We start from the raw sequence: 21,392 nt of genomic DNA, 5'->3' as shown, positions 1-21,392 counted from the left end.
CTCTTGGCACCCATCATCGGGGCGGGCTCTAGCGAAGCCCGATACCAGGGTGTCAGGCTTGTGGGAAAACATAATACTGTCCGAGTGCCCCTCCAACTCAATATCCCTGGAAAGTGATTCATTCACCCTTCACTCATCTGGTGCGCAACCCTACAGTGACGAACGCGTAGTGACATCTGCCGTTCGATCTCCCACGCAGGATTCCTGCAGCTTCTCTGCACCTTATCCTGTCGTCATGCGAGCGTCAGGATCCTCTTTACAAAACCGCGGGCCGTCATGGACCGCAAGCGCAAGAGTAGATTCACTCCGCCACGGTTGGGATACAATACACTAACAGTTTGACATCAGGAGAACTACGTGACCTAAATTTGCGCGTCTGGGCAGGCGCAAAGGGTACGCATCGTCTCTCGGCGCCATGGGATCGTCTCTAGCTGACATGGCGCAGACGTCTATGAAGTTGCAAATTCACTCGATTCCTCACTGAAGAAAAACACCGCGTTTATTAAACGACTCCGAACCGGGTTATCGGCCGCCGCACAAGACACCTTTTTGTCGGAGATTCGCACCTTGTCCCTGCAAAAATACCTCTCCGAGATCACAACGGCGACGGCTGAAGGGTTGGGCAGACTCAAGACCGCGAGTGAGATTGCCACGGGTGTCGAGGTTGTCAGTGCATTACACCAAAGATTTGGACCCCAAGAGTTTACTAAGCAGCTGGCATGGCTTCTGGGCAAGGGATTGACGACTCCTGACAAGGCTCAGGTGAAGTTGTGGAGTCAGGAGGTGCGTGAACGTGAAGAGAAGGAACGCCTAGTTCGACACCGCGTTCTCCTTCGCGTCGTCACCGAATTCTGGTTGTGTGGTGTTCTTCGAAGTCTGGACGATGCGGATCGGCCAGACGAAGGTACATCGCGAGGCAAGGACGCCGCTTCACAACTCGAGTCCAAGGCGAAGCCGAGCACAAATGGCATTCGACCCGACGCTCACGTTGAGCATGAGCCTTTTCCTCTGGAAGTCCTCAAGGACTTGTTGGGCCATGACCCGGAGCACGCTAATCTCAGTCTGGCCGTTCTTTTTGTCAAGAATTTCGCTTGGGATGTTTTGGGACTCAAATTACCCGCTGAAGAAGGCCGGAAAACAGTCGATGCAGACGGTCACGTTGTCGAGCACGTAAAAGATGGCGATAGCTCCACCGATTCACCCGAGGAAGACGCGCCCATCATCCCCCAGCCCATCCGGCAGAGATTCATCAACATTTTAGAACGATACTTGACTGCCGTCAAAGCCCACGTCGTCCGAGACCAGAGATCTCTCAACAACCAAAGCCGCCGCAACGCCGAGGCTTATGTCAAAAGCGGAGAAATCTTCGAAGACAGGCAAGCAAATTTCGAGAAGCAGTCTAAGGCTCTAGAGAAATTGGTTGCAAATGCCCAAGTCCTTTGCGATGTCCTTGGACAAGAAATGCCAGATCTCGAGGAGAAAGGCAGTGCAGAGACCGCCGCATCAGGGAGCGTCGGGATGATCAAGACAGGCGACTATCTCAAGGGCTCAGGAGAAGGCGCTGGCATCTGGGAGGATGAAGAGGAACGTCGCTTCTATGAGAACTTGATTGATCTCAAGGGCCGAGTCCCGGGCATCCTCCTGGAGGATTCCAAAAAGAGGCTTGAACCAGACGATCATGGTGAAGCTTCCACCGCAGCCGTTGAAGGTGGGACGAGCAAGCCTCTGGAGAACGACGACCAGTCCACTGCCATCACGAACAAGACGGTTGGCGCTCAAGTCGATGCTATTCTCCTGCGTCTCCCAGAATTGCAAACCAAGGATATGGTCGATCAGGTCGCTTTGGACTTCTGCTTCCTCAACTCCAAAGCCTCCCGGAATCGCCTGGTCAAGGCGATTCAGGAAGTTCCCAAGGGTCGAATCGATCTGCTCCCTTTGTATGCACGACTTGCCGCCACTCTTGGGCAGTACATGCCTGATGTCGTACAGGGGTTGATCTCGCATCTAGATGACGAATTTCGCAGCCTCCAGAGGCGGAAATCCAAAGATTTTCTGGGGCAAATTCGCATGGCTAACATACGTTACCTGGCTGAACTCACCAAGTTTGGGATCGTTCCAGAGCACGTCATTTTCCATTGCTTCAAAGTCAGTTTGGACGATTTTTCGAGGATGAACATCGAAATCATCGCCCATCTGCTCGAAAACTGCGGTCGTTATCTTCTACGCAATCCTGAGACCTCTCCCCGGATGGCGTCTTTCCTCGAGACGCTGAACCGCAAGAAGTCCGCGCAGCACATGGGGGCTCAAGAGCGAATGTTGATCGAGAATGCTTTGTACTATGTTGACCCTCCTCAGCGGTCTGCGATCCAACAAAAAGAACGTACGCCGACGGAACTCTTCGTCCGGCAATTGGTATATGTGGACATGACCAAACGAAACTACATGAAGGTTCTCAAGACCATCCGAAAGCTCCATTGGGAAGAGAAAGAAGTTGTCCAGATGCTGGAGAAGATTTTCAGCAAGCCGGGAAAAGTCAAGTTCAGCAACATCCATCTCCTGGCTGTTCTCCTTCAGGCACTTTTGCGGTATCATCAAGAATTTGCTATTGGTATCATAGACAATATCTTGGAACAAATTACTCTGGGTTTGGAGCAGAACGACTTCAAGTTCAATCAGCGGAGGGTGGCTGAAGTCAAATACCTGGGAGAGCTCTACAACTACAAGATGATCGACTCAACCGTGGTGTTCGACACATTGTATCGGATCGTGACATTTGGTCATGAAGGCGGAACACCCCAACCTGGAAACTTCACACCATTTGATCCTCCTGACGAATTCTTCCGCATCCGATTGATATGCACTCTCCTTGACACTTGTGGAATCTGTTTCGACAGAGGTAGCTCTCGCAAAAAGCTCGACTTCTTCCTGACTTTTTTTCAATACTACATGGCTACAAAGGATCCACTGCCGATGGAAATTGAATTTCTGGTGCAGGACACCTATTCTCTTGTCCGTCCTAACTGGAAGGTGGTTACCGAGATTGGAGAGGCGGCTAAACTATTTGCTGAAGCTGTAAGCGCGAATTACAGACAGCAGGGGGCGGACAAAAGTGCGGAGCAGCCGGAGGACGTGGAGGACTCCGGCTCCGAAGATGCACTTGGCGAGGGCGATGCTGAACTTGAAGCTGAGATTGCGCACTCATCAGATGAAGAAGCCGAGGTAAGCACTTTGGCGGCTTGACTCGAGATCGTCTGCTGACTTTGAGGAGGCTGGCCCAGAAGAAGACACGGGTGAAGAGAAAGAAGACGTTGACTCCGACGAAGAAGAACAGATTGTGGTCCTGCGTCAAGAGGAACACCTGGACCCGGAGGCCGAGGCTGAGTTTGACCGAGCGTTTGAGAAGATGATGGCTGAAAGCTTGGACTCCCGCAAATTCGAGCGCAAGACTCACTTCGACGTACCATTACCCATTCGTAAGATCCAACGAGCGCCGGTCGAGCCGAATGAGGATGAACCCAGTCCTGCTCCCCAAGCTGAAGCCAATACGATGGCGTTTTCGTTGATGACGAAGAAGGGTAACCGACAACAAGCAAGTCTACCCCACCAACCATCTTTTGACTAGTACTCTAGGTAAGGCCTAGATGGAACGGATTACTAACATCTTTTTAGACAAAGACGATTGCATTACCATCAGACTCGAGCTTTGCCGTTTCGATGAAATCGCAGCAAGCCGCCGAAAGGGAGGAGCAGCAGCGCATCAAGAACCTAGTCTTGAATTATGATCTGCGCGAAGATGACCAACACGATGGTATTCCCAACGGATTTCTTTGTGGCCCTATTGTTCAACCGCCCTTGGAGAAGAACCCCAATACTAAAGGTCTCAAATTAGGACCCGATCACTACAATCCTTCCCTCAGTCGTGCTGAGAGGTCGGGACGCCACGCGCCCCGAGCAAGAAGACTCAATTTGAGCGATGTGGACTGGTACGGCTCCAAGAAATTACATCTCACGTCGGCAACGTGCGAGAGAGAGGCGACCAGCAGCCCTCGATCACCGCACAGTCACTCCCCCATTACCTCGAAGAAGCCAGGCTGATCGGCCATTTGGCCTCAATAGGACGTGAGATACTGCCGCTTGGCTTATCACCCAGCACCCGACTCTGCTTCGTGTACTCCGCGAACCAATTCCGTCTCTCCGCCCTGGTGATGGTTGTAGCAGAGCCGCCCCTCACCAGGTGGTTTCAAGGTTGCACCACATGCGCCCGAGCATGAAAGAGTCCAAGCCGCTCGAGGCCTCGATCCGCACGCAGAGAAGCAAGGCCTGTCATTCAAAAACGTCTGGCCGCGAACCTGACAGCCGTCCTTGTATTGGGGCCATCAGTCGATCCGCCAAATACACAGAGCAACTACCCGCGACGACGATTTGGCTCCCACCATCAGCAGGCTTGTTGCAAGACGACCGGTCACTAACCGAGGCTCAAGCCTCATTCGCCAGTAGCCGTGAGACGGTTGTCCAGCTCAAGAGTGAACAATGGTCTCGGACCCTCGAAGGCAATGTCGATTTCGGAGGACCGGATATGGTTACTGGTACTCACTTGGCCACCAAACTCGGTGGGCCACTGTTCAACGTCCCACTCAAGACCCTTTGTGGTAAGGAAAGTGCGCCCAAGAACTGGGAGGATTCCCACATTCTCGGCAAAATAACCCGGTTCGAGGTGGATGAGATTGCGGCCATCAGCTAGAACAAATGACAAACTCTGTTCTGACAATAAATAAATGCGGCCCTTCAAAAGCTCCGGATGGTTCTCCGCCATGAAAAGGTGGTGGACTTGCGAGAAGCCTTGGTCTACCCGACCTCCAAGCCCCCCTAGTACAACGACGTCCATAATGGGCTGAGGCTCTTCGCCGTGACCTGATGCGCCACGTTCGAGCTTCGATACTGCCCAGTCGCGAATCCATTTAAGACACTTGGTGAAGTCCGTAGAGTACTGATCTGGGTCCTTGATCACTTGGGACCCTAAAGAGCGATAATGCTCACCGACGGACTCTGTCAGGGAATCAAGATCGCCCACGATAGCATCCGGAACGCGGCGCTTTAACTTTGACATGCCGTTCCGTGCCGCTTTGTCGTAGTTGTACAGCCTGTTGGCGCCACCGTCGGCGCACACGAGCAACGAGGCTGACCCGATAACGGCATTCAAGGCGTTTTTGTTGACTGGCTGGTTGAGGATGATAATTGCATAACGCTGTGTAGGCTTGTTGTTCAGAAGGCCGCAAGGGTGCCAGTCTGTCACCATTCTTGCCGAGTGCTTCCCCCTGCCGAACGTCCGCAGGGCCACGATGGTGAGTAATCGCGACATCTCGCCAGGCAGTATTTTTGTCTACGAGGATGATGCCATGATTTATCCGGATATTACTTGGCGCAAGCGGAATCGGACATTCGGGAAAACCGGAAAAACACATATCCCGAGATCTGGTACGAGGGGCCTGACAACCCCGAGTTCAGATCCAACCTCGCGTACCTACTAGGTAGGTACCTCCTCGAGACGCGTCAACATCAACGCCTGCGCTCAGTGGATGCCTCTCATCTCATGTATACCGACCTTGAGACTAACCCGAGCAGATAAGCCTCAATTGTATCGGACCACCTGGTGCATAGTCTCGGGGAGCTGGTCGTTCTGGGACCATCTAAGCCCATTCGGTCGAGAGCATGACGCATAGAGCCCATGAATCGCAACACTCATCTCCCCCGATGGCATTCGAAATGACCGAAAACAGACTACAGTAAGCCGATGCAGCATCGAAGGTTGTGGTCTGGACCAGGGCGGAGGGGATCATGCTCGATTCGGTCCCCCCTCAGGCAAAGCATCTGCGTTAGCGAAGGTCTCGAACCTCGAAGCTGAAAATTCATGCAGGGTCATCATGCCGAACCCGCTTAAGCGTATTGTTTAATGCACTCTCAGGCCCAGCCCTAGAACGTCACAAATCTCAAAGCTGAAAGTATATGGTCGGCCGCGCTGCAGCACCAATGTGCACGTCTCTATGCAGGTCTTTCCCGGTGCGTGGCTGGCTGTATGGCCATGATTCTGCAACTCTCTTGCAGCGTTCAGCTCGTCGTTCAGCGCCTCATGGATTGCACAGGTTTATATATATGTGAAGAGAAAGCGAGCAGAATGAACACTTTGAGATGCTGCCAACTTATTCTTCAGACTCTACCGTGACATCTGTCTTAACACGATGAAATCCGAAGCCGAGAAAAAGGATGACCACGACCGTCTCTTCAACGGCTTCGCGTTCTTTCATAGGCTTGCTGACATCTACGCTTGGAAGGAGGCCGACGCAGACGTCTTGCAAATCGCGAATACACCTCTCTACGAGCGGCCGGGCAGCGGTGATTCGACCAAATGCAAGGTCCTCGTCATGCATGATTACAGGGGCAATTACCTCCCTTATGAAACTTCCCAGGGTGGGACCCAGGCCCGGAAGGATTATGTCATGGAATACTGGCAGCATGTTGAGGTCTTCAATTACTTCTCGCATCGACGGGCTACTATCCCTCCACCGGCCTGGATCAATGCTGGACACAGAAATGGGGCGCAGGTCCTCGGTACTTTCATCATCGAGCCCGACAGCAAGGAGGAACCTAAAAGGATATTCGACAAAGACTCGACGAAGCCCATTGGGATGAACTATATACTCCCAGACATCCTAGCCGAAATGGCGAGAGTCTATGGCTTCGACGGGTGGCTTCTGAATTTCGAGAGCAGGATTGTGGAAGGCGCAGACATAACTCAACGCGATAAATACGGCAACAAAATCAAGCTTCCTGCATGGTCCGAGTTTAGTGAAGCCATGCTCAAGGACTGGGTCGCGCAGCTGACGACCAGGATGAATGAAAAGGTTGCACATGGTAAAGTGATTTGGTAACTGCAGCTTGCCGTTTGGAGTCCTGCATTATTCACTGACAATAAACAGGTACGATGCATTGACTAAACTAAACAGTGAATATGGCTCAATGAACGAGTTGAACAATTTCAACAATCCATATCGTCAAGCAGCAGGCTCGATCTTGACAAACTACTTTTATGCGAACAAGAAGCTAGACAACACGATCAAGAACGCAGGGGCGGAACTGGAGACTGTGTACCACGGTATTGATTGTGTAAGCCACCTTTTGCGAGACACAACCAATGTCGAGTCATATAGCACTGACCGTTTCTCTCTCAGTGGGGACAAACAGATGACAGTCGAACGGGTGACGATCCGAGCAACCGCGACACGGTGGGGTTCGAAAACAGTGGCGAGCTCGAAAACGGCAGGGGAACTGGACATGGTGGTACAGCCACCGGCCGTTTTGTCCGCCTCATCGCTGATAAATTGGATTTGGCGAGGAAAAAAGCCGCCAGCGATCCTTCCCACATGCCCCGTGGCGCTGGAGTGGGAATCTTCGCACATGGCTGGGCTTATGAGCATTTCATGCCAGGAACCTCTGTTGATCGCTTCATGTGGGAAGGCGAACCGAATTTGACAGGGTACATCGAACCCACAGCCAAAGGCCGCATGCCTGCCGCCGAGTGGAAGCAAAAGCATGACTCTTACAAAGCCAAGCAGAGCGAGTGGCAAGGGGCCGAATATGATTGTGCGTGTGAAACCAGCATCGTTCAGCACCTTTGGCGGCACCCACCAGAACCTGTGGACTTCAAGGACTGGCCCATCATCAAATCAGCACGGGAATACCCTGCTGGCACAAAGAACTTCTTCCACACCGATTATACAGAGCCTGTCGTCGACCTGCCCGGGCAACAGTACAGTTACCAACTTGGTCAGCAATCTGTACTGCCCATACCTGGGCGTCGTAAGCAGGCACTCAGTCTCACCAACGCTGATGGATCGACCGGATATTTGCAAGTTGCAATGTCATCGAAATGCACACTCCGTGTGGTCGAAATCCAGAACAAAGGCATCAAGGGCGATTCTAAAGTGAGCGGGTCTATTGACTTGCACCAACTCAACATTGATGCCAGCCTGAAACCGGAAATTGTTCTCGTCTACCGAAGACTCAAAGATACAACAGGCTTGACCATTCAGCTTTCTGTCAAAGTGGGCGATGATCTTGCGCATTGGGATCTTTCAGGGATGCCGTCCCAAGCCGGACAAAACGAGACTCTAAAACAGGTGATTCCCTTGAAGAATCCTGGGACGTCTGTTCGGGGCATCAGCATAACCTTGGGTGGTCCCACGCAAACTCTTCTCAGTTTAACAAAGGACGGCGCGGCGGATCTAGTCGATATCATCGGCTTGACCATCAAGCCGCAAGGTCACGAGTACCCCGACGGCAAGATTGAGCAAGTCAACCTCGTGAACAAGGTAATAACCGATTCTGGAAGCTACACTCGCTTGGTTTGGAGCCTCGCGGATGGCCCCAAGGCGCCCGAAAGCCTACCTTGGAGTCGGACTACCAAGCAATTTTCGCACTTCTGGGTTTGGGCGAATAACAACTACTTGGGAGTTGCCAATGCCTTGGGATTCCCAATCAGCGAGCAGGTGAAGCAAAGCTGGCCGGGAGGCAAAAAGGTGCATTTTCAGATCCGTGGTATCGCCTTCGATGGCACTTACAAGGATTCGGGCGGGTGGCAGGGTGACTTGGACGTGCCGGCTTGAACTTCGAGATGTACTCCGTATGCGTTTCTTATTGTGTATACAAACAAGCCGTTCAACAACTCCCTGTTAGTTGAGATAACTCAAACATTGAGATCAGGGGCACGTGCCGCTTTTAGGAGGGTTTGCTTTTGGCACAGTCGCCAATACAGGCCATTGGTCACAGATTGGACGTCACAAGCATGGACAATAAAGCAGCATCGCTATCAACTGGAACCGCCTCTATCCCACCCTGACTTTGAGATTCAGCCTCACTTCTTCGCGCACTTGTCCGCTCTTGTAGCACTCTCATCTTCTCACATCTGCTCAATCAATCCCACGCGCGCTGCTGTAACCATGTTTTTGTCCGCTAGACATTTGACTGGGCTCCACACGCCCCCACGATGTCACTGCCGATACTCCCAAAGGATTGGATTTCGCAGTCTCTCTCGGGCTTCGCCGGTACCGGGAGCCTTACCTAAAGTACATGGCAGGCTCCAGGCAACCGCGCCTTTCGAAGAGACATCTTGCCCTCTTCTCGCTGTTCCTTTCATGACCGGTCTAGGTGTATCGGGTGCTAGTGAATAACTTGCTCCGATGCTAACAAGAGGGTTGCCTTGCACAGCCTTTCCGTTCACTTGGCGAGGGTCGGGCATGCCTAACTTGCAATCTGCCTCGCTTTGCCTGAGTCAAGTCACTTCGTGGGATGTCAGTGGCTCGGTACCATAAACAGCTACAAAAAGTTGCGGCTGTCCCTCAGCCTGTCATGAAGCCGCATAGCTCTTTTATGCCATAGGACTTCCAAGATGGTACAGCTGAACAGAGATCAGGCTGTCCAGAAGGCTCAACGCCATATTGAAACCATTAGGAAAGAAGCCGGACTGGACGACACCAGTGTAAAGAGTCGAAATGTCGAGAACCTCCAGAATGCCCTTCACACGTGAACAGTTCTTCCTTATCCCCTGCCCTGAGTCTCCTCTCTGACCATACCCCAGCCTCGCAGATGAGCTGTACCAGAAGTCCACGCATTTCCTCCTCGAGCTCATACAGAATGCCGACGATAACGAGTATGACACCGCCGAACCTAGCATTTCTCTAACGTACCAGAATCGACGTCTGAGGATCGACTGTAATGAGAAAGGCTTCAGTGAGAAAAATGTCGAGGCCATCTGCAGGGTGGGTAGCAGTACCAAAGCTGGCGCACACCGCGCTACTGCATACGTCGGAGAAAAGGGGATCGGTTTCAAGTCGGTCTTCAAAGCTGCTGACGTTGTCTGGATCTCGTCCAACTGCTACGCCTTCAAGTTCGACAAGAGGCAGGTCTTGGGGATGATTGCGCCCATCTGGGAGCCATTCCCCGAGCCCTCTACGCCATCCATGACCTCTATGCTCTTGCAGTTATCTCCGGAATACGACGAGACGCAACTGGTCTCCGATTTGAAAGAGTTTGACTCGCGCATGCTCATGTTTCTCCGTCGCTTGAGAAACGTAACGATCACAATTCAAGACGACGAACGGGCCTGGCAGACCACTTTCAGCAAGACCGTCGGTACGAGCCATGGCGAAACTGCAATTGAATTGACTCGGGATGGGAAAGTCACGAAGTACCTTGTCAGCTCACACTTTGCTAGAAACCTTCCCCTTGAGCCTAAGCGTCCTGGTGCACGCGAATCTCAGATCCTGCTTGCCTTCCCAGATGTCACGGAGCGGCCGTTGACATCTCAAAAGGTTTACGCATTTCTTCCGATTCGAGACTATGGCTTCAAGGTATGGGGACATTTCTCATAAGTGAGCGTGAAATTCCCACTAATCCTTTTCAGTTTCTCCTCCAGGGAGATTTCCTTCTTTCTGCGAGCCGCGAGGACGTTTTGTCAGACTCTCCTTGGAATAGGGCCCTCCAAGGACAATTTGTCAAGGCCTTCGTTGCTGTCACTAGAGCATACAGTCACGGTCAATTGTGTTATATATGGCCCAGATTCATCCCATTCAAAATGACTCAATATCATTTTTTCGAACCAGCCAGACGAGAAATCATTGAGGCACTCTCTCGACAGCCTGTGTTGAAGTCCAGAGCTCAGGAGCTAATGATGCCGTCCTCCTTGACCTATGTCCCCTTGGACTTCTGCGACAGACAAGGTGTCCCAATAACTTCATCCCCGAGAAACGACCTGGCATATCTGTGCCACCAATATGATGTCTCCCTTTACGATAATCTCGAGGCCCTAGGCGTGACAAAGATGACCGCAGCCATATTCTTGGAACATTTAGATCTTTACATCAAACAGAACACAACCTTGTTCCAGAAGATGAATTCCGCCGAATGGCATACGCGACTTGCAGAAGTCCTTTTGAAGCTCTGTTTCGATACCGAACATCATGAGAAGCTTCGAAACCTACCGATAATTCCTCTCAATGACGGACGGTGGGTTTCGGGCAAAGAGAAGAACGTCTTCCTCCCTCAAGAAGCCGAAAGTTGCACGGCTCCAGAGGGTCTCGCGTTCCGGCTGGTCCGGGAAGATGCTGCCAACAACCCTACATCTCGATCTCTATCTCTTCAGCTCGGGCTCAAAGTCTTCGGCCAAGATGCCATAGCCGATTTCCTCCTCCACGTGCACACCCAGCCTCTGTTCAACCCAAAAGGCATTAGCGTTGATCATCTAATATCTCAGGCAGTGTACCTCTTCAGAGCTAGAGTCCATGACTTTGAGGTCAGATATCTCTGGTTCGCTACAACAGACGGTTCCGATCGCTGTCGCGCAGAAAGCGCATATTTGCCATGGCAGGCTCCATTTGCAGCGAGCCAATACTTTTCTGGTCGGGACGACATCCACTTCGTACATCCACAGTATTTGGACGCTGTAAAGGACGATCAAGCGAATTGGCTCGAGTGGCTGGAAAATACTGCCAAAATCTCTATTCTGCCACGCCTTACTCAAGCTGATGGGCAATCACCGCACTCCTTTGGACTATCGCGCCACTTTGCCTTGATCATGCAGAATTTCAAGTCTAGAGACTTTCTAGTCCTTCTGAGAGATAACTGGGGCTATTATTCACGATGGCTCGAAGATGACGCTGGCGGTGCTCGAGATGACTCCAGAATAGCGAGACAGGCGTGTCGAGAGAGACTGAGAAACTCGCTGCAAGAAGCGCAAGTGCAATGCCTTGGAGGCACGAAGAAGTCCCTGCGGGAGGTCTTCCTGCCTATACCGGAACTTGTCCAGCAAGCAAACGGTCAGGTGCCGTTCGTTGATGTTGACGACCCCCTCGACCCCCGTTGGCAGAGGTTGAAAATTTTAGGGCTTGGTGTCGAGGGTGACGTTTCCTTCTACCTCCGATGTTTAGAAGCAATGAGCGGTGCAAACGATGCAATAGCTATCGACCGGGCTGCTTTGATGCTTGAACAAATCCAAGCCCGTTGCTCGGAACTGCCGGACGTTGTGAGGTACTCATTCACACAGAAGCCGCTGGTTTGCATCCCAAACAAAAGAGTTGGATGTGAACCCCGCTGGGTGAAGGTGCAGAATTGCTTGTGGAGCGGTCCAGAATGCCTTCGCCGATTTGTTGCGCTGAAGAACATATACCCATCTTGTCAGCGGCTTTTCCGTGACTTCTTCTTGCTTCCCGATGCTGGCATTGCTGACCTCGTACGTGAGACCAAATTGCTCAATGTTGGCGACCCGCTGTCTTACATCAAAGCTCTGTTTCTCGAAATCGAGAAGCATCTAGAGAAGGACGAGACGACGACTGCCATCGATTCACTTGAGACACATTGCATATGGCCGGTTTACAAAACAGGCAACGAGGACCAATGGGATATGCTTGGATGTGCCAGAAACTTGGACGCGTGGTTCATTGCCGATAGAACACATCTGCTGGAGAGTTTTTGCGGGATCGTGCCTTTGCTCGCCTTCCAGGTCGAAGACGTACTGAAAATCCCGCTCCTGATCCGGAAACTGGGCGGTGATAAACGTCGATTGACCCGAGCAGTCACGAGCATTGCAGAGACCGTTGGTTCGTTACGACCCGATCCAACTCGGCAAGCTGATCTGCGGTCAAGAGCCGAATTTATAGCCAGGTGAGTGATGCTTTGCCCATCCAACGGATGTTTAACGGCATCCCTCTCTTGTTTTCGAAAGACGGTCAATAACCCAATATTGATTGCAGACTCATACCAAAAAAGGAACACGGCAAGAGCGAAAAGGTGGCCAAGCTCAAGTCGTTGCAAACATTCGCCACTACAAGAGTCATTCAAAAGTGGTCCGTGAAAGTTGCCGCCTCGGAGAGCAGATCGGGCCGATCGAAGGATGGAAACGTCGTTCTCTCGACCGAACACAACCGCCTCGAAATCTATTTGAAAAACGGGTATTTTGAATCAACCAAGGTTCCTCGGGAACTGATCGAGGCCATCGCAAGCTTCTGCGGGATCGAAGATAAAGGGCTTTTTCTCCTCACTGTCGCCCTACAAGACGACGTTCCGAACATACAGAAATGCTTCCAGGAGCATGGTGTCCCTGCACTCAACCTGGAAGATGACACAACGGAAGATTTTGAGGATATCGACGACTTCGACCCGCGAAAATCCCAGGGTTGGGGTGCGGCGACGACCACCGGTAGACCTGGGCGCCAGAATGGTAGACAGAGCGTGCTCAAGGGCGATCTGGTACGTATGTTCACCGCTCTCGGTATGTTTGGTACCGGTACTGTCCCGGGAGGCATTTCTGTAGGAAGCGCCACTGGCCTCAGCAACTCCGGCGAGACTTTTGTGATCGACGGCGGATTCGGTGGCCTCAGCGCCAGCGATCTCTACATAGAAGAGGATGATGATGATGACGACAACGACGCCAAATCTGTCTCGTCCCGAGCCTCGTCGACAATGTCTGGCTCGACGCTCGGTGGTGGCAGTGGCAGGAGTAGTAAGATGAGGATCTTCGCGGCAGTTCCCGCGAGAATGATGCGAAGAAGCGTCTTCTCTGACAATGTGCGTCGAGAAGCCGACGACAATCTAGAGTTTCTTGGTCAGAAGAAGGTATATGACCCACCAAGCGTCCCTGAAAGCCGGTCTTACATGATCCAAGAAGGGCACGAACAAATGTGGCTTTGTGACTGTTGATACTGACTCGGCTTGCGCAGGTTTCAGAAGAACTACGCCGGATGCTCAACACGGCTTATGATCCAAATTTACACTGGACCAGCAATCTCAGGACAAGAAATCGCCACAAACCTTTCATTCGCGAACGAAACAGCCACGGCAAGTCCAGGCTGTATGCCACTTTCACACTCGCCGACACCAGCGGAATGTTCAGCCGATATGTCGCAGAGTGTTACCCCGAAGCGAGGAGATGGATCAAGCGTCCTCCCGTGTATCATCTCGACGTGAGAACGACCAAAGGAGACTTGAGCTCCGAGTTTTGCTACAGTAACGCGCAGTGGAAGATGGTGAGTAACATGACCACCCAGGAAATGGCCCCCTTGGCTATTCCAGTTCTAACGCTTCTTGTAAAACAGGCTCGCACATATACCATCCCCGATTCAACAGATACCAACATCCCAACGGACGTGTACTTCCTCGTCCGCGTATTCAATGCAGATATTAAGAAGGAGCCGGAAGTACAGTTCCTGCTGGATCCGTGGTCGCTCTATCTTCAGGACAGTCTAAGGTTGAAGGCGGAGAAGGAATACCATGTCACTATTCATGGGCTGAGGCTGTGACTATAGAGTCTATGAGTCCAATTTTCTGCCACTTGAATTGGTCAATGCGATGTGCGTCAGATGCGAAGTTGACAGGCTGGGGGCACAGCAATCTGAGAGAAGGCTTGGTTCCCCAGCAAGGCTGAGTGAAGGGGGTAGACGTCGGTCGCATGTTTGCTCCACCCTACGCGGCCCTCCCCTTGGTACGGTGGAGCTTAGTAGGCCCTAAATGCAATCCGAATATGAAATCTTCGAGCTCCAAATAATAATTATTAATTAGCTGGCCATTGCATCACGACCTGAGGGCCCAGGGTTTTAGCACTTGTCGAACAGTGTTGGCCTACATTCAATCGTTTACATGCATTCACACGCTTGCCCTTTCTTTTCTCCTTGATATGTTCCCCTCTCTATTGTGTTTCTGAAACGAACAGAGATTGCCCATTGAGAAGCCAAATCCCCCTCCCTCTTCAGCCATGTTCCGCACCGCCGCTCCGTCCAGTCTGCGCTCCGTAGCTCGCTCTTCCCTTTCCCATGCTCCCGCAGCCAGAAGTTCGATCGGGAAGCGGTTCGCCAGCACATCGCCAGCGAATGCGCGACGGAGTTGGAAGGGCTCGGCGTTGAGATGGGGTATTGCCATTGCGGGCATCTACTATTATAACACGAGCCCGGTCTTTGCGGAGCAGCCACAACATAGTAAGTCGTGCTCCGACCGTTCTGGTCGCTTGTCGATGGGTCATGTCTTTTCCTGGGATTGGATGCTGATCTGCGGTTGCGCGTTGGTTGCAGATCTATTAAATCCTAACCTCGACGCACTTGACGACGAACAGAGGGACCATTCGACCTTGGAAGCCCTCACCTCACGCCACGCCAGGGAAGCCGAGAAAAACGCCTCGGTCCTGCATTCCGCCGCCGACTCGATATCCTCCGAAAATGCCTCGACAACTATCGTTGCAGACCACGGGCCTCTCACCACCGGCACTGCCGAGGGGCTAGAAGAAGAGGCAGCCGGCGAAGGGGCCTTCAATCCCGAGACAGGAGAGATCAACTGGGACTGCCCCTGTCTAGGCGGCATGGCGCATGGGCCCTGCGGGCCGGAATTCCGTGAAGCGTTTTCGTGTTTCGTGTATTCAAAGGAAGAGCCCAAGGGCATGGACTGTATAGACAAGTTCCAGAATATGCAGCAGTGTTTCCAGAGGTACCCGGAAGTCTACAAGGGCGAACTGGAGGACGATGAAGAGTTGGACGCTGGGCTGGAGGCGGAGAAGCAGGAGTTGGTCAACGAGATCGCCGAGAGGAAGAAGCAACAAGAACAAGGGGCCGCCGCGACGCAACGCAGGTTACTTGAGGAGCCGGATCCAGCGCCTAGGCCCGCACGAACGAACAAGGCGACGACCTCTCCTCAACCGCATGAGCAATCACCGCCGCCGCCGCCGCCGCAAACTTCACCACAGGGAAAATCCGAGCCGCATGCCGACGAAAAGAGCGAGGCCACAACATCCGAGAAAGCAGCACACCTCCAAAGCGACAACCCGCCCGCCTCGGAGTCAAAGGTGAAAGTGAGCGACGACCCGTCCCATTCTTCTACGATGTCGCCCGAGCGGGAAAATATCACAGAGGGCCAGAAGTCCGGGGTGACGAGAGAGCCAAAGAAGTCTTCATCCGCCGCCACGGAGGAGACATACATTCCGGAAGCTAGCATTGTGCCCAAGGCGGCGCATGATGCTATCGGCAACGAGGCGGAACATCCAGAAAAGTGAGGATAGAAAGGAGGAGAGAGACCTAATGTACATGACGGAAAGATTGGTCGTCTTTGGCTCTTGCATACAAGCATGGTGGAGTCATTTACCAGAAGAACATGGGAAAGAAAAAAAGGGTATTGTACATCATTGGCACGAGGCTCGACTTGTACAATATTGGAACCAACAGATGGCTTGGGAGTAGTTCGATACATTGCGGTGCTGTCATCGTCATGTAGAGAGAACCCGTAGCGGCCAAAATCAAAAACCTCATCTCCAGTCCATCTATCTATTGTGAAAGAAAACGAGGAGTCTGTTCAGGCTAAACAGCCTTACCGGGCCCAGCATCGTTGTTCTCATCAAGGCCGAGTGAGCCAAGATTAGGGCTGCCATGTGGCCGAGCTGGCTGAAGAGGTAGCGCGTCTGTCGAGGACGAGTAGGTATGACTGGAACACAATTTTGGGTCGCCCAGGTAGCTAGCTAGAGCGGGCTGGATATGGAGATTTTTGATAAACAAGCAATCTCCGCCTAGGCTTCGCTTGCCACGAGGCAAATTTGAGACGGACGCGATCGACCGTCGAGATGGGCGCGAGATAGCCGACTCAGCTGTGTAGGTTTCAGAGAAGTCGGGAGTGTTTCTAAACGTGGTTTTTTCTAATAGGGGAATATGAAGAGCGTGGTCGTCGGTGCTGAGCTCAACAGCTATGTCCAGCTGTCTTGGGATGGCTTTGCTCGGCCCCTTGTCCCTTACATAATTGTATGTACCTAGATACTCATCGTATAACGCATTGGGAAAGGGTTAACCTACCTGCATCTCCACCCGAAACGCGAGCCGACCAATTCGGAGGAGGTTGAAACAGTGGTTTGGAGAGCGCCCACAGGAGCACCACAGCCTATAAAACCCTCGTGGGATCCGGGACTAGCTCTGCCTTAGTGGACTATTTGCTCGTAAGCAGATCAGCAAATAGACTTGGAACGATAGCGGTGGCGTATTAATAGCAGCAAGCACGAGCAATGGGATTGCTGCGAGTATGCTGGGGAGAGGAGCAGAATTCGCCCCCCCGCGGTGAAAAAAGAAAAGACCATGATGCAGACGGATGGACAGTGAGTGTCAAGGCCAGAACAATGTTTGGGTGAGAAGAGTCCTCGATCTTCGGGTGATGGGTGACAGCACAGTCGAAGGACGCAGACTAAGCAGCCCTGGTGACCCCTTTTAACCAGAAAGTCACAAGCGTCAAGCGCTCTGGAAACCCTGAGTGGCCTGGGTGGCGCCTGTTCCCGATAGTCTGCCAAGCCCAACAGCGCCCACCAGCACTGGTGGCACCCGAAAAACCCCCCGCAAGCCAATCGCTAGGGGCCCAGCAAAACCCCCTTGACCGTTCGCCGCGGGTTCCCGTTGGCTGGTGCCGCTCCCCTGATGGGCACCTGGGCAGTAAGTGGGTGCGTCAGATGCCCCCAGCCAGTGCCTGGAGCGGTCTGACATGAGATGGACGCGAGCATCAGAGCATCCCAGGTCCGATTTGGGTGCTTGGAGCCTCAGGAGCCTCTTTGGACTGCCGCATCACCGGTTGTCAGACTGAAAGCCTTTTTCCCTTGCTCCCCTTCGCTCGGCTTTTTCCTCCCTCTTCTCCTCCCTTTGCTGGTCTTTGGTCTTTTCCAAACTGCTCCCCTTCCTCCTCCTCCCCTGCGTTTCCCTCTCCCAGGCTTGGGTTCTTTTCCCATCCATCCATCCATTCACACCACTCTATCATCGTTTGACCTCGATCTTCTCTTTTTCTTCCCTCCCTCACCGTCCTTTGCTGTCACTCTTCACCACCCTTTACTCTTCCTGACCTTTATTGCCTCCCTATTCCGTTCCCTTCAACCTTACCCTGTCGACTCCGGCATCGACTGTGGCTACACCTCGCACTCTCGGTCTCGCATCGCTCGCCTTTCCTTTCGACCTCTACCGTTTTCGCTCTAATCGCTTCTTCAAACCCTCCTCGCCCTCACTGCGCCCAACATCCAGGTCCCCAAATACGACCCGCTCGATCCTTTCCATCTCAACCGATATACCCCCATACGGCCCTTTCGAAAACTCCCTCAGTCGTGGAGAGTGACTTGCAACATACCTGATAATCGTCCATACACACACACACCCCCCAAACAGCTTTCAATCGCTCGATCATTGCCGTGCAATATCCTACACTATTACACCTCGATCTGATTGCCGAACCACCTTCATTGTTCTAAAAATCTTCCTTACCTGGTTACCACAAGATTCAAGACAGCTTTGTACAATCCATCATCTGGCTCCCTTCTGGTCTTGCGACCATCAGCACATTGGTACCTCCACGGTTTCAGGGTTTCTGCCAACAGCTGGCTGAACATTTGGTTCGTTCATTGGCCCTCTCCTCTACGGACTATTCGTACTGACAGATACAGGCAGGCATTTCCTTTCTGGTCACGCCCTACGCCTTCTCTCCTACTACGGTTCCCTCGAACCAACTCGATCACGAACTCGTCTTTACCTAGTCACGACTTGTCTTAATTGTCTTAATACACCAAAAGGGAAACTCACGCTCCTTCCTCACATTCAATTCTCGCATCGGCAGCGCACGGACTATTTTTTGTTGCTCAACTTTTTGTTCTCCAGCTCGGACACTTCGGCTTGTCCCATCTATACACAGTTTCAGTCTCGTCAACTTACACAGTATACGATCCTTTGTATATTCTAGAGTACAATGAGCATCGACGCTGGCGGTGTTGCTCAAATGACTTACCAGTCTCCTTTCAACAACTCTATCGGCGTTTCTGGCCCTGGTTTTGCTTCTCGAGGGAAAGGCTCCCATATCAAGCGTCTCAGCGTCGCACCTCCCTCCAAGATCTCGACCATCGACGAAACACAGCAGGCGAACACCATTTCTACGCCCCGCACTAGCCGGGGTCATCTTCTGGCAGGTCTACGTACAGCTCCCAAATCTGCTACGGTCCCTCCTGCCAACCATGGCATGGGACTGGAAGGTAGCAAGTACGCCTCTGCGGCGTACGCCAACCAGGTGCCGCAGACAGCTACTGGCATGTACTTTCCGGGAGGCAGGAACGCTTTGCAAAGCAACCTGCAACAACCTTACTCGCTTCCGGAGCATGTACTTGCCCCTCCGTCCCTTGACTTCGTTGACGGAGCGGAGAACATGGATCAGAATTTGTACGATGAACTGGTAGCCACCAACAATTACCTTGCTCAACAGCAACGAGCTCTTCAACAGCAGTTGTTGAATGTCACTGCTGCGGCGCATCAGCTATCTGGACTCAACTTGAACACCGGCTTCGTGAACAATATTGGTCAGCAGCCGTACCAGTCCCCCATCAGCTCTCCAATGGGTCTGTACAATCAACAATTCCAGCAGGGCTTGCAACCCGTGGTTCACCCAGTCCCTGGTAGCCCAGGAGTCTTCACTGTCTACAATCCGATGACTGGCCAGTCAAGTTATCTGGTCGACAATTCTTATCACCAGCAGCAGCAGAAGGAAGTCTCTCCTGTCCGTCAGAACAATTCTGTCTCGCCTCCTCCTGCAACGCCAGCCTACCAGCGCCAGTATCCTGAGCCATCTTTTCCCCTGACCGAGGCTCGTTCAAAGACACCTCCGAAGTCCACCCCATCTCCGCCGCAGGAGGTTGAGCCTCTTCCCCCTCCATCTGCCAACGCGTTCCGACGGGGTCACCGGAAGAACATGTCGTCTGCCAATCTCAAGACTGCTGGCGATTGGACAAAGGGTTCTGCAGCCAGACCGGCTGGGTTCCCTCAGACTCCAATGACGGCCACTTTTGGACCCGGGCACGGAAGAGCCGGAGAACATCCTGTCAGACAACCCAAGGGCCCGCCGCTTCTGCAAGAGCTGGAAGAAAAGCCTACCTCCAAGCATGAGGGTAGCAAGAACTTTGCCACTCGACAGCGTCGTAGAGCTGTTCATGATCTTGTTCGTGCGGGCCGTGAGCGCCGCAGCGATGGCGGCCGTCAACCCGGGTCTGGGGCCGGAACACCTGGCAGCGAGAACGAGTTCAACTTTTCAGTCTCGTCTGATGACTCGGTTCTGGCTGGAAGTAGCAGTCTCTCGAGCAAGCCGAGCCTTGGTAGTCTCCGGGCTGCTGCAAGCGGGGTGATTGGGTCTGAGATCAAGGAGAAGTCTCGTGAACGGTCTTCTGTTGACAGCGTTGGAGCGATCAGTGCTAAGAGCTTGAGTAGCGATGAGGGCAACTCTGTGGGAGGTCCTATTGTCGAGGTTGAGCCGGCCAGACGCAACACTCCCTTGATGGTTCTCAATAGCGCTGAGAAACGCAAGAGTGTTGTCATGTGAAGCGGAAAGGCGCAATGAGGGCGGTGCCCCTTTTTACCACATCATTTGAGCTCTCTTGGTAGACTCAGCCACTCCTTTCATCACGACCTTGATGACTTTATTACTCCGAGATTGATTGGCATGAATATTACTTTACACTCGATCACACCTTGATGGAAAAAGCACCTGAACCTCGATTGGAGCACTAGGAATATTCTTTAATGATCGGTTTTCCATCGATTAGTCCTTTTTTGACTTCTGCCTTGTTTTGAGAGTCCTCGAACTGTCCTGTCCAGGCCGGGTACTCCTGTTTGATAGCACCATGAGCCAGTGCGCTGGGAGTGCTCGATGGGAAGCAGAGATGCTTCGCAAGAGACTCCTGTCCAGTGATAGCGGGCTTTTTTTTCCCTACTTTTTCTAGCAGACTGTTGGCTGTGGAACGGCTGAGCGCAAGTATGGTAGCATGGTGAAGAATGGATGGATGGACTGATTGATTGATTGATTGATGGATCGATGGACTGATGGGTGGATTGATTGATGGATTGACGGATTGACGGTGGGAGGCCATGCGCCGCCAGACCGAGCGATGGACGGGCTGTATAGCACGGCAAAGAATCGAGAGTCTCTTGCAATGCACTGCTCGCCTGTCTGTTTGCCTGTCTGCCTGCCTACCTACCCACTTGGCAGTTTTAGTACATGCTATTATATACTTCTTCTTCCCGACTCTGTTTCCGTTCCGCAGAGAACGAAAGAATAACGATGGAATGTTTCCTTTAATCTATCTCTTGTAGTAGATCTAAAACTGCCTTTCATACCTGTGTTACCTACTAAGATCATCTTCTTGTCCCTCCCCCCCCTCCCCCTCCTTTCTCAATCGTCACTTATGTATGTATAAGCGAACAATAGTGAGTTTTTTTTTTTTTTTTTTTTTTTTTTTTTTTTTTTTTTCCCATTTGCGCCTGGTGCTTGAGATAGATCGTTGTCTGGCATCTCCATCTTCAGACCTATGGGATGTA

At 52.3% G+C, this 21,392-nt stretch overlaps 6 protein-coding genes across 6 annotated transcripts; 5 read left to right on the top strand and 1 right to left on the bottom strand.

Annotated features, from left to right (window-relative positions):
* Positions 1-276: 276 nt before the first annotated feature.
* Positions 277-4,095, top strand: Z520_11924 (uncharacterized protein; the record flags this gene model as incomplete). Its single annotated transcript, XM_016782411.1, has 5 exons — positions 277-295; positions 349-393; positions 446-3,219; positions 3,269-3,575; positions 3,695-4,095. 5 exons carry the CDS (start codon positions 277-279, stop codon positions 4,093-4,095), a joined length of 3,546 nt encoding a protein of 1,181 aa, XP_016626439.1.
* Positions 4,096-4,483: 388 nt separating this feature from the next.
* Positions 4,484-5,359, bottom strand: Z520_11923 (uncharacterized protein; the record flags this gene model as incomplete). The annotated part of the gene is made up of 1 exon (XM_016782410.1): positions 4,484-5,359. The coding sequence occupies one exon, from the start codon at positions 5,357-5,359 to the stop codon at positions 4,484-4,486; it is 876 nt and encodes a 291-aa protein (XP_016626438.1).
* Positions 5,360-6,236: 877 nt separating this feature from the next.
* Z520_11922 (uncharacterized protein) lies at positions 6,237-8,660 on the top strand (the record flags this gene model as incomplete). The annotated part of the gene is made up of 3 exons (XM_016782409.1): positions 6,237-6,922; positions 6,975-7,161; positions 7,227-8,660. 3 exons carry the CDS (start codon positions 6,237-6,239, stop codon positions 8,658-8,660), a joined length of 2,307 nt encoding a protein of 768 aa, XP_016626437.1.
* A 782-nt stretch (positions 8,661-9,442) lies between these two features.
* On the top strand, positions 9,443-14,345 carry Z520_11921 (uncharacterized protein; the record flags this gene model as incomplete). Its single annotated transcript, XM_016782408.1, has 6 exons — positions 9,443-9,576; positions 9,632-10,403; positions 10,457-12,711; positions 12,801-13,662; positions 13,767-14,072; positions 14,142-14,345. 6 exons carry the CDS (start codon positions 9,443-9,445, stop codon positions 14,343-14,345), a joined length of 4,533 nt encoding a protein of 1,510 aa, XP_016626436.1.
* A 452-nt stretch (positions 14,346-14,797) lies between these two features.
* On the top strand, positions 14,798-16,081 carry Z520_11920 (uncharacterized protein; the record flags this gene model as incomplete). Its single annotated transcript, XM_016782407.1, has 2 exons — positions 14,798-15,017; positions 15,111-16,081. 2 exons carry the CDS (start codon positions 14,798-14,800, stop codon positions 16,079-16,081), a joined length of 1,191 nt encoding a protein of 396 aa, XP_016626435.1.
* A 2,702-nt stretch (positions 16,082-18,783) lies between these two features.
* On the top strand, positions 18,784-20,397 carry Z520_11919 (uncharacterized protein; the record flags this gene model as incomplete). The annotated part of the gene is made up of 1 exon (XM_016782406.1): positions 18,784-20,397. The coding sequence occupies one exon, from the start codon at positions 18,784-18,786 to the stop codon at positions 20,395-20,397; it is 1,614 nt and encodes a 537-aa protein (XP_016626434.1).
* Positions 20,398-21,392: the final 995 nt, after the last annotated feature.

The sequence above is a fragment of the Fonsecaea multimorphosa genome (assembly GCF_000836435.1).
Source record: "Fonsecaea multimorphosa CBS 102226 unplaced genomic scaffold supercont1.45, whole genome shotgun sequence".
Lineage (NCBI taxonomy): Eukaryota > Fungi > Ascomycota > Eurotiomycetes > Chaetothyriales > Herpotrichiellaceae > Fonsecaea > Fonsecaea multimorphosa.
The sequence above is the reverse complement of the archived record's forward strand: the minus strand, read 5'-3'. Positions and strand labels throughout refer to the sequence as shown.